This window comes from Primulina huaijiensis, unplaced genomic scaffold, assembly GCF_012295235.1.
Source record: "Primulina huaijiensis isolate GDHJ02 unplaced genomic scaffold, ASM1229523v2 scaffold14403, whole genome shotgun sequence".
Lineage (NCBI taxonomy): Eukaryota > Viridiplantae > Streptophyta > Magnoliopsida > Lamiales > Gesneriaceae > Primulina > Primulina huaijiensis.
Window position 1 is genome coordinate 272,247 of NW_027342931.1, and position 11,517 is coordinate 283,763.

Here is an 11,517-nt window from a genome sequence, read left to right on the forward strand (position 1 = left end):
TTAACGTTAGTTAAGATAATTTTGTAGTCCCATTTCTTTGAATAATTGCTTTTATCATGTCTCACGCGCTTCGAAATATTTTTTTCCTATCGTTAATAAATTACATTATCTCATCAATCATGTCCAACCCAATTCATTTTCTAGTTTATAATTCCATAAAAATTTTGTTAGTTGATATTAATTAATTTTGTGATTATTGAGTGCGTAAGCACGTAGTGCTCAACATCAAGTTATTTGTTTGTGGTTGAGATTAACATAATTGCTTAATCCTAGCCCGACTTCTCGATATTTCTGGACAGTTGGTGCTATGATAGGGAAAGAGCTCCGAGCTCCGAGCTCTTGAGCCGAGGATAAAATATAGAGAGATAACACGGCCGAGCCGCCGAGCCAGATCGGTCGTGCGCCATGTTTGCATGATAGGTAGGTAGATATTTGTATGTTTTGTGTGGTTATGGTGCTGAGCAGAAACTAAAAACCTTTTCTTCTGTAGATATTCTATGCACGAAAAGCTAGAAACTTTGGATCTTGACCTATAAAAGCATATTTCAACATATGACAAATATTATTATTCTCTTTCGGTCGCGAGCATTGGAGAGGTTTCGTCGAGAACAATTTCGACACCCTCTAACGTCATTTCTTGTTTGTTCTCATATTTTGTTGCTAGACGATCACATAAATCCAAAGCAATTTTGGGAAGGGAGAATTTAATTTGCACCATCATTTATATATAAATTTTGACACCCTATAGCTATTTGTAAATCCTAGAAAAGAATAAAGTTAAAATAATTAATTTACATGTTTAACAATTACACGCAATGGTGGGTGTTATATAACACTCACCAATTCATCAAAAATCGTGGGATCCACTGTCACATACTATTATAACAACATATCTCTTTCACCCATATTCCTTTTGACATTAAAACTCATTATTTATGGGTCTTACAGTCCACTCAATCATCTTAAATTTTTTTCATATTAAAAAATATGTATACACATTGTTGGGTATTTATAGAAAAGATTTCAAACTAGCTGTTAAAATTTTTTTTGGATTTTTTAAAATTTAATTCGAATTTAATTTAAAAAGTTAAAAAATTCAAAAAAAATTCAAAAAAAACGTTAAGAAAATAAATATTTAAGAAAGTAAAAAAAATTTAAACAAAAATTTAAAAAAAGATAAATTTTTTTTAAAAAAAATATCTCATGTGAGTGGGCATTATACAATGGAGAGGGAATGTTAAATGAGCATCAAACACCCCAATGTGGGTGCTCTAATACACAAAAATATGAAAGGTGTATTTCAAATAATTTTAAGTAGTAAAATAATACAAATTATTATAGTAAATGCCCTGCAAGCCAACCGTTGGTTAAAGAATTTATTGACGTAAGTGTAATAAATAATCTTTATTTTAATATAATTTAACTTTTTATGGTTTCGTTTTACTTTATCTGTATACCCATGCAATCAGCATAGATAAAGTCCTTGATTATGCTTTAATACAAATGAATCGTAATTCGATCTTCAAACTCATTTGTAAATACTGTATATTCTAAATTTATTTCTAGTCAATTCAGCCGCCTAAAAATAAGGATAAAGGCCGCTTGAGACTAGTATCTGTGATGTTGTGTATCGTGTTTCATAGTAAGAGCATAGAGATGTCCAATCATGCAGATGGATAATCATACGACGATTGTACCGAACAACCCTTCCTCGGACTTTCCAAGTGGTTATCATTCATCGAGAGGAAAAGTCCGTGGTTATGATTGTACATGATTCGTCCTTACGACCCGGGACAATACTGAGGCTCTACATACTAAGATTGTACATTGACTCGTTTACCGACTCCGCGAGGATCACAAGGTGACGAGGTTGGGTGCAATTGCGAGTGTAGGAGCAAGTGCATTGTAGTCGGAAATTCACCGCTCACCTATGGGTGTAGTTGTTGTGGGGACCCGGACGCTAATCATGTTCTTAATCCTCATTGGGACTAATTAATCAATTATAATAAACAGGGTCTCACATTTTTTTTAAAAAATATAATATCAAATGCGGAACGTAATGGAATCACTCTACTATACATATCAGTATAAAAGTAAAGTACAAGTCTTGTACTATAGACAATCATTTACAAACTAAGGTTCAACTACTAAATATCAAGCGTTCAACCCTATCTCAGATCAAGTCCGTAGTCTCCACTCTAATCACGTTCTCTCTCTTCATCTCCTCGACCCTGAACCTGTCCTACCTGTTGTCATGCACACATACAAACACGACAACAGCCGGATAACTCCGGTGAGAATATAATCCCAGTATAAATCAACGAAACATGCAATCATACAATTAATATAAAGCATGAAGCAGATACCAGATATATATATCAAAATCTGAAACATAATTAATATCAAATTATCAATCATACTCGTGACTCCACGACTCAGACTAGTCTCAATCCTAGTCTAGGGATCCCGGTTTCCAGAAGTTGGTATTCCTATATCGACCAACAGTAATAGAAGAAACTCTGATTCTATCCACGTCGATATAACCAAACATCCAGTGTCTTGACCTATCCGTCACATACTGTGGCACTGTCGCCAATACACTATCTTGTGACATCGTGCAATGTGCCCGTGGCGATCCCGCCACTATCAGGTACTTCTGTCACAAGATCACTCGTCTAATATTCGTATAACACATGCTCTCTATACATCAATAGAACAAGCATATCAAATCAAATCAATGCAAATACTAACAAATAGTATGTGATTTAGGGAAACACAAGTATATCCTACTTGTGTCGATCTCCCAATACCACATTGATTTATACCTTTCTTTTGTTGCAGTTCTGACGACGTTCCCGTCTGGAATTCAAAGTCTGCCAATACACAATCTGGCAATGGACAATATCAATTAATCTCATATCAATATACTGTTCAAATAAATATCAATCTGATCAATCTGGATTTAACTCAAAATCAACGGCATAACGGGACAATCTCGATATCCCCGTTAATACAACATCAACATATACCAGTTACAATCTATAATCGATATCCAATACAATCTGTAATCCAACCATAATCCAAATCTGTCCAATACCACTCAATATAATCTAAAAAATAATAATAAATTCGAAATCAATCTGTTTCTTAATCTGACTTCAATTCTATGATGTATAGCATGTCAAGAACATCATATATGAATCCTATTCAATTCTGACAGTAGCATAATTTCAAAACATATCAAAACGTAACAACACTTACGTCCAGTCGGAGCCTGCGTCGATAGGAACACAGTACTAAAGTCGAATTCAAAATCTAACGGACGGATCAAAATATAAAGGCGTTTATATATATATATATATATAATTTCTATAACTTCTCTCGTTCCTTTTCTCGATTCTTTTCCTTTTCCTTCCCATTTCTGAAGGATTAAGGTTGTTTATATATATATATATATCATTGCATGATAAGGGCAGGTGGCTTCATTTTTGCTCAACACGTCTCGCGCATATGCGCGACCCTCCTCCGCACATATGCGCGAGACATTATGTCTCGGCGCGTGCCTTCCCGTCAGCTCGCCCATATGCGCGCCCTTCATCCGCGCATGTCTGGATTTCACTTTTGGCTACCGAATACCCCGCGCATATGCGCGCCGACTCTTGGCGCATATGCACCACATTCTCTGGACTCGGTATATGGCAATGCACCTCCTCACGCATATGCGAGCCCTCATGTCGCGCATGTGCGCGCAAAGTTCTGTCCACGCAAAAAGCTTCTCGCACAGCTCGCGCATATGCGCGCTATCTCGTCGCGCATATGCACGAGACCTTCGGGTCTCACACCCTACTCAACTTATGTCATTCCAATTCCTTCCTCGCAGTGGTCCGTCTATCATCCGATCAAGTTATAAATTAGTCAATCTCAGATTACAGTGATAAAATCTCATGCATTACAGTTATCCTACGTGATCTAACGAAATAATAGTACATGAAATCTGTGGCCAGAGTGTGGGATTTACATTAAGGAAATAGTTCTCTAGTTGTGCATGCAATGACACTATGAATATTTCATGATTGTATCACATAGCTATTGAATCTAATATGCAATATATTAGATGAAGGGACCATACTGTACGTTAATCATAACCGATTGGTTCTTGCAGGCACTATCAGTGATACCTAGGGAATCATGGGACGATGCTACTAGACGCTCTTACCATGATTCGATGTGTTTAATCAGAAAATGATTTATGACATTTTCGTGATCAAATGTTGATGCATGGAATGAGGCGAATTAGGGTAAGCCCAAATAAAAGAAAATGTCCTGAATCATAAATTTTTGTGAACCCACGGCTAGCTGTATCCCTGAACCATTGAGAGTCACACAAGCACGAGATCATTTGTTCTCGTTAAGAGAATAAATTCAAGCAGATGAATTTATAAGAAAATGAGTTTGATGGGATCAAACGATAAGCTTATAGATGCTTATAGAAATTTTGAGAGCATGACTGCTAAAAACAGTCAAGGGGAATGCACTGCCTAATTTAAGTGGAAATATTCCAAAAATTAGCTGATGTCTTATTTAGATATAAGTAATCTCGAAAATAAAGTGTGGATCAAAATAACAAACAAGTTGAAATTGTCATATCGATGATATTGGATCACCGATCGAGATTATGATGAGATTAATATAATGAGAGCATGTGTCATGGTCTGGCTTGTAAGAATAAAATCCCATCATGCTAATTTATTAAAATTCAAATGGACTTTAATAATTAAATTGTATTTAAATTGAATTAAAATATAGCTCATTAAGTTTTTATAAAATATGATATTGATTTATGTAATATTAAAATATTCATGATACCATAATTTTTAAAATTTGCACACAAAGAAAAATAATATATATGTGTATTTTCGAAATATGCATGATTGTGGCGTGCTATTATCGAGAGTCAAATATGTATTGAAATCCATTAACTTAATTAATGTGATTAATTAAGAAAACTACAATTAATTAAAATAATAAAATATATGTATTACTTTGATTATTATAGTAGTGATCACCGAAGCTTTTGAAAGAAGAAAAAGGAGAAAGCCTCCATCGGCCTTCCTTGCTCTCAAAAGGTGTTTGAACTATTTTTCTTAAATTGATGTCAAACTCAAAATATCTTCTATACTTTCTAGTCTAACCTAGAAGAGGAACAAATAATCAAGTCTTGAATCTGATTCGAATGTTGAAGAAAAGATTTTAAAGAAAATTGTTCGTAGGGATTTACAACAAGAGCTACGTCTGCTAATACCGGAGTAGTTGGTGTCGAGTGAAAAATTTCATTAAAGGTATATTACAAAACATCCTATGTATGTTTATTTATTTTAAATCATACGAGTGTCCAAAGAAAATTTTGAATGTCAAATAAAAATTTAAAACTTCCGCTGCGTTTTGGACACAATAAAAACGATAACTCAACACAAACATCTTAATATTATATAAGTACTTCTCAAAATAGTTAATTGTGATAGCTACACTAAATGATTCGACTATTACTTAGATTATACTAATTCAAAATCGTACTATATTGGCTAAAAAAAATTCAAAGGTATTCGAGTGTAATGATTATCTTTACATAGTAAAGCAATTGAAAAGTGGTGTTTGTTTTACTATACTGTTTAAGATATGAGTGCATCGTTACCACTAACTATAACTATTGGTAAAGCTGCAAGCACTCGTTCCTACAATTTGTATCCTACAATTCTGATTGATTGCAAGGAGTACAAATATTGTGAGGGAGATTGTTGGGGTGCAATAATTGCTCCTGTTTAGTAGAACAATCGAAACGTGATGCTTGTGTTGCTATATAATTTAAAATATTTGAATTGCATCATTATTATTATTAATATTTTTTTTGTGAGACGACAAAAGTTCGGTCTGACTCAAGACAAATGATGAGAAAAGGACATGTACTAATGGAAAGAACACCAAAAAGCACTTTATTTTTCCAACATTTTCCCTCTAGCTTCGTTATATATATTTTCGTTTCTGTTGGCAAAATTAATTAATTTAACACAATAATAGTAATTAATTTCCCCACTTTCTTAATTTAACGATGGTGCTACTAGCTACTACTTACTACTTACTTGTGCCGAATTTAACCCAAAAAATAGAAAATTCTATTATTTGTTTGAAAGACAGGAGTCACGACTCATGCCCACGGCTTTCATTGCGCTAAATACCAGCCAACTAAAAAAACAATTTCGATGGCACCCGTGTTGCACGCGGCTCGAGTCGAATCGAGTTGAACTTGACTAACATCTTACCCTCGCTCAAGTAGCTGTTTTAATTTGCAGTTAGATTTGGATTCAAACAATTAATTTTAAGCTAGCTATTGTAGTTCAACATCAACGCTCATAATGAAAAAAAATAAAATTTTGTAAAATCGAATGGTAATTAACCGAAACTAAAATTTGACAACATATATATATATATTTATTTATTTATTTGTCACTTTGGATTAATAAAGTGACAACAACTCAATGCTAGATGTAAGATAGGATAACTAAATTAATATCGAGTTGAATTTTGAGATAGTATGACCCAAAATCCAAAACAAGAGTCGATTAGTTCCAAATTTATGTTCACAGTGTCCTTTTCATGTAAGTCAGTCCAAATATACGTTCACATAAAGTATTTTCCTTGGACGTGCCCGTAACTCCACACCATAATATCACATGCATTGTAAATATATATATCCTCCATAAAAGAATGAACTAAAAAAAACTACATACCACAGCCATCTTAGAATGAACCCATTGTTCCTGGGGCTTTTCGGGATCATGGCGGGTTCCGTAGTCGTAGCTATTTGCCATTGCTTAGTCGTGCTAAGCAATGGGACCCTAGCTCTACGTTTGAATCAACCAACGACTATTCCTGCTGCCACAAATCTAGGGGAAGATGATCTCGAGAATCGTCGAGAGAACGCACCTACCGCTAAAAATATGGACGAACTAACATTACAAGTGATTGTCACGTCCGAGTTTTCGAGAGAGTGCAAGGAAGATTTGTGCGTGGTTTGTTTGGGCGGATTCATTGAAGGGGAAGGGGTACGAGTGTTGCCCGAATGCTCTCACGCGTTTCATGCGAGTTGTATCGATAGGTGGGTCGACAGTCACCCGAGTTGCCCTATCTGTCGCGCCGATTTGATCCCGTGATCACACGTTCACGCGTGCAATTTCTTTATACCGAGTCAATTAATCTGGCGTTGTTTATGTTATTTGGTTGAGGGTTCTTGATTGATCGGCGAAAACCTGTTCACGTTTGGTGGATTTATATAACGATGTGAAAGATTTATTTATTTTTGTTACCATTGCTGTAAGTTTTTCGTTATAGTACTAGTTGTTAAGCTAAAATGTATATAAGAGTAGTATAGCTCTTCTTAAAAATTAAATACACAATTTTCATTGAAATTTCACAACCAACAATAAATTTAAAGTTGTATTTGGATGGATTTGGAGATAAGAATTTCAAATTCATAATAATAAATTAATTCCTCACTTGTTTGGGTGCACTTGAAATCTTTGGATTCAAATTCCATCTCTTTTCGTTTTTACTTGCTAATTTATTAACTAGTGAAATACATTTCAAATTCCCACAAAATGTAGTCGTTTGAAATCTTTTCCCTAGATCGTTTTCTCAAATCCAAAATCTTCACTACAAATAAAAATTTATTAAAAAATCCTTAGTTCTAAATCCATCATTCCACATGCAACATTAGTTATTCAATCGAAAACCTCTGAATTTGGTAAACTGCATTGATATAAAACTAATTCGCATTTGGGCCAAAGGAGGTCCGAATGTGAATTTCTAGCCTGCAGAAGTGCAGTATCTAGGCATTTTTGGGCCATTAATATAGTACCTATGATGATTAGTTCACCAATTCTTAAAAACAAATTAAGAAAAGAATCTTAAAAACAAAAAGTTTAAAACAAAAAAAGGAAGGAATTGGAATAGAAAAAATTGATATTTATTGGTAAAAAATTAAAAAAATAAATAAATTTTTTCCCCCATGATATCGGAAGACAAAGAATGAGCCATCGCGATTTGGATGTATTCAACTTGAAATCTTGGAATTAGAATCATGAGCGTGCGGAGAATACGTTAAATTTATAGTGCAGTTGTTGAATGATCGATTCATATTTATCGATATATCTAACAATTGTTTGAATACTAAATACTCAACATGAACACTTGAAAGTTGTAAATGTACCCCGAGGGGTGTCGTACTTGTGACTAATTGGTCACGAATTCTATTCTTTACCAAGCGAGTATGTCACACTAGACTTGCATTGTGTGATATACCTGATTGACGTGGTTTACAAATTATTGCGTTCGGCCCGAGAGTTCATCCAATGCACATATATGAGTAACAGCTACGGGGTACTCCTTTTAAAAAAGTTAAAAATGTATTACCACATGCGGAAACAAGAGCCCAAAAAAGTTTCATTCGGTTGACAGGTCACTATTTATATTTTTGTAAAATTTAAAATTTAAGTGAAGTTTTTTTGTGAATTAAGTAGTTGTTTATATTTTAAGATTGGAATTGGGAACTACATATAGTGCAAACTGGTTATGAATTAGAAGTTAGACAGAAGTGATATTTTCGAGATCAAATTTTGATCATTAGCCTACCAAAAACATTTTAAAATAATTTCTAGAATGAAATTTGCAATTTTCCTCAGTAAATATACATATATATATATCATATACACAGATTGAGATATATATGATTTGTTGCTATATTTATATATATAAACAAAAAAAAAAGGATACAAAAACCACTACTTTTTTTCATGCAATACTGCGACCAGAACAGAAGCTTAAAGACTAAGTAATAAAGCTAAAAAAAACATCACAGTACTCTCGAAACCCTAAAAGCAATAAAACGAAACTAGCTAGACATAGTGAAAACAATTGAGTGGTTGCTGTTTGTGTGTATATATATGCATAAAGCCCTCTACTTTATTTTGGCTCCTATTATATTCTCATTCTTCTTTTTATATTCTTTCTCCTTTTTTATTTTCTCTCTGGCCTGGCCTCTAGTTGATGTGATTCTCCACTACCTCTCCAAAAAACCAAATAACCTTTACAAAAGAGAAAGAATTAAAGCTCAAGAACAATGGTTTTTTCTTCCATTCCTGCTTACCTTGATCCTTCCAACTGGCAGCAGGTAGGTTATTAATTGAGGGGTTTTTTTTAAAGAATTTTTATCTTTATTTTTCATATGCTTTAATTTTGCAAAAGTAAAGAATTTAAAAGATAAATATCCCGATCCCTTTTTGTTAATCTGTATTTTTTTCATCTTATACCTGTGGTCTCTTTAATTTCTTGATGAATATACCTTCTTTTTCTTGATTTTTGTTTTCAGCAGCAAAGTAATCAGCAGCTAATTGGAAACAGCAGCGGTTCAAACCCTTCTCTGATCCCACCACTACAACAACCGCCTGTAACTCCTCCTCAGCCACCTCTTCAGCCACATGGAGGTGGGGGAGCTGGTTCAATCCGCCCTGGGTCCATGTCAGAACGGGCTCGGATCGCTAACATGCCGATGCCGGAAACAGCTCTCAAGTGCCCTCGTTGCGAATCTACAAACACAAAGTTTTGTTATTTCAACAACTACAGTCTCTCTCAACCACGCCACTTTTGCAAGACTTGCAGAAGGTACTGGACCAGAGGCGGCGCGCTGAGAAATGTTCCAGTTGGCGGCGGTTGCCGGAGGAACAAAAGAAGCAAATCAAACAGCTCGAAGTCTCCGGCTAGTGGTGATAGACAACCCATCGGAAGTTCTACGAGCAATATCTCCACCATTAATGGGGGACAAAGTAACATACTAGGCCTCACACCTCAAATTCTCCCCCCGCTTCGATTCATGTCTCCTCTAAGTCAATTTACCGATAACTTTAGCAACGAAATGGCGTTAAATTATAGTGGAATATCTTCGCCAATGGTTAGTACTACAAGTGATCATCAGATGAACTTTCCTACGGGGGTTAGCAGCTATCTTGGTGGTGGTGGGGTGGCTTCTCTCTTCTCCAGCGGTAGCGGCGAGCCATGGCGACTGCATCAAGTGCAGCAGTTCCCTTTCTTGGGCGGTGGTTTAGACCCATCTCATGCAGGGATGTTCCAATTTCAAGGCGGGGAGTCGGGATTAGTTGGCGGTGAAACCAGTCATATTGATCAGTTGAGACCCAAGATTTCTAGTTCAATGATTAGTCAAGTTTCAACATCTATGAAAATGGAAGGAAACCCTGAGCTTAATTTATCAAGGCAATTCTTGGGAGAAACTATACAAGGAAATAATGGTAATTGGAACAGTCCTGCTGCTGCTCCTCCTGCTGCATGGACTGATCTTTCAACTTTTAGCTCTTCTTCCACAAATACTCCTTTGTGAATATTTGAAGTATGTTCCGATCAGTGTGCAAATTAATTAGTTTCGTTTAAAGCTTTGATCTGGCTCGAGAGATGATCATGGTGGAAGAAAATTGAAGGTTGGTTCAAGAAAATTTTATATAATTTTCTATCGAAAGTTCGAGGACCGGAAAACCCTGGATTTGGTAGGTTAATTACTTTTCATTTATCTTAATTTGTGTGTTGTGTGTGTGATCTCTTGTAGCCTTGTATGTTTAATTAGACATCGTTGAAATCTAATGTTTTTCCAAGAAATTTGATGCTAAATATTCGAATATCATATTCAATCCAGGTTGATATCTACAGAATAAATCCCTCTTAATTATTTACAGAATCGGATAATTTTCATCTGTCATCAATAAGATCAATTTATCTCTTGAAAAAAATTAAGTTTGTGCAACTCTTTTTGCATGCATGCGATCAAGATACAAACTAGGTGATTATCGTGGCAATAGAATTCAACAGTACAAATTTGTTTTTTGCTAGCTAACAAGATAATATAATTTTTTATCACTTTTAAGCCTTTGTAGGAGGTAGATTATTTAGTGCTAATTAATTACCAATATTCATGTAATGTATGTTATCGATATAGCTCGATGTTCTATATTCTTCATACAATGTAGATGTTAATGGTCTTAAAATTTTCTATCAAAAAATTGAAGGAACTATGTGAAATATGGTTTTCGTGTAATTAATCGGCGTCGCGAAAAAAAAAACCGAAGCAAAATTCTATTGTTATTATCGATAATGAACTCTAATTAGTACTATCATACATCATAATCAACGATGATTCATTGCTCACGATAAAGCAGTTAAAAAAATATTTGGATCTTGATTGCATTTTATTCATGGTAATAATGGATAAAGATCAGTTCAAGATTAAACACTATGAATATACAGGTTCTTAATTCATTTGTACATAAATAATTCATAAATTTGATGTGTAAATGTTGCAACAGTCTCTATATATTTACCATTCTTAGGTCATGCAAATTCCCTTTCATGCCAAACTGAAATTATAATTTTATTGGGATAACTAATAAAAAAAATCTATAT

The 11,517-nt window shown here is 34.6% G+C and overlaps 1 protein-coding gene across 2 annotated transcripts; it reads left to right on the forward strand.

The window, feature by feature from the left end:
• Nucleotides 1–9,031: 9,031 nt before the first annotated feature.
• LOC140965772 (dof zinc finger protein DOF2.4-like) lies at nucleotides 9,032–10,749 on the forward strand. Of its 2 annotated transcripts, none has more exons than XM_073425935.1 (2): nucleotides 9,032–9,223; nucleotides 9,425–10,749. In XM_073425935.1, exons 1-2 carry the CDS (start codon nucleotides 9,173–9,175, stop codon nucleotides 10,442–10,444), a joined length of 1,071 nt encoding a protein of 356 aa, XP_073282036.1. In that variant the 5' UTR covers nucleotides 9,032–9,172; the 3' UTR covers nucleotides 10,445–10,749. The 2 variants fall into 2 exon arrangements, with proteins under 2 accessions (XP_073282036.1, XP_073282035.1); XM_073425934.1 differs by having other exon boundaries at nucleotides 9,034–9,223; nucleotides 9,422–10,747.
• Nucleotides 10,750–11,517: the final 768 nt, after the last annotated feature.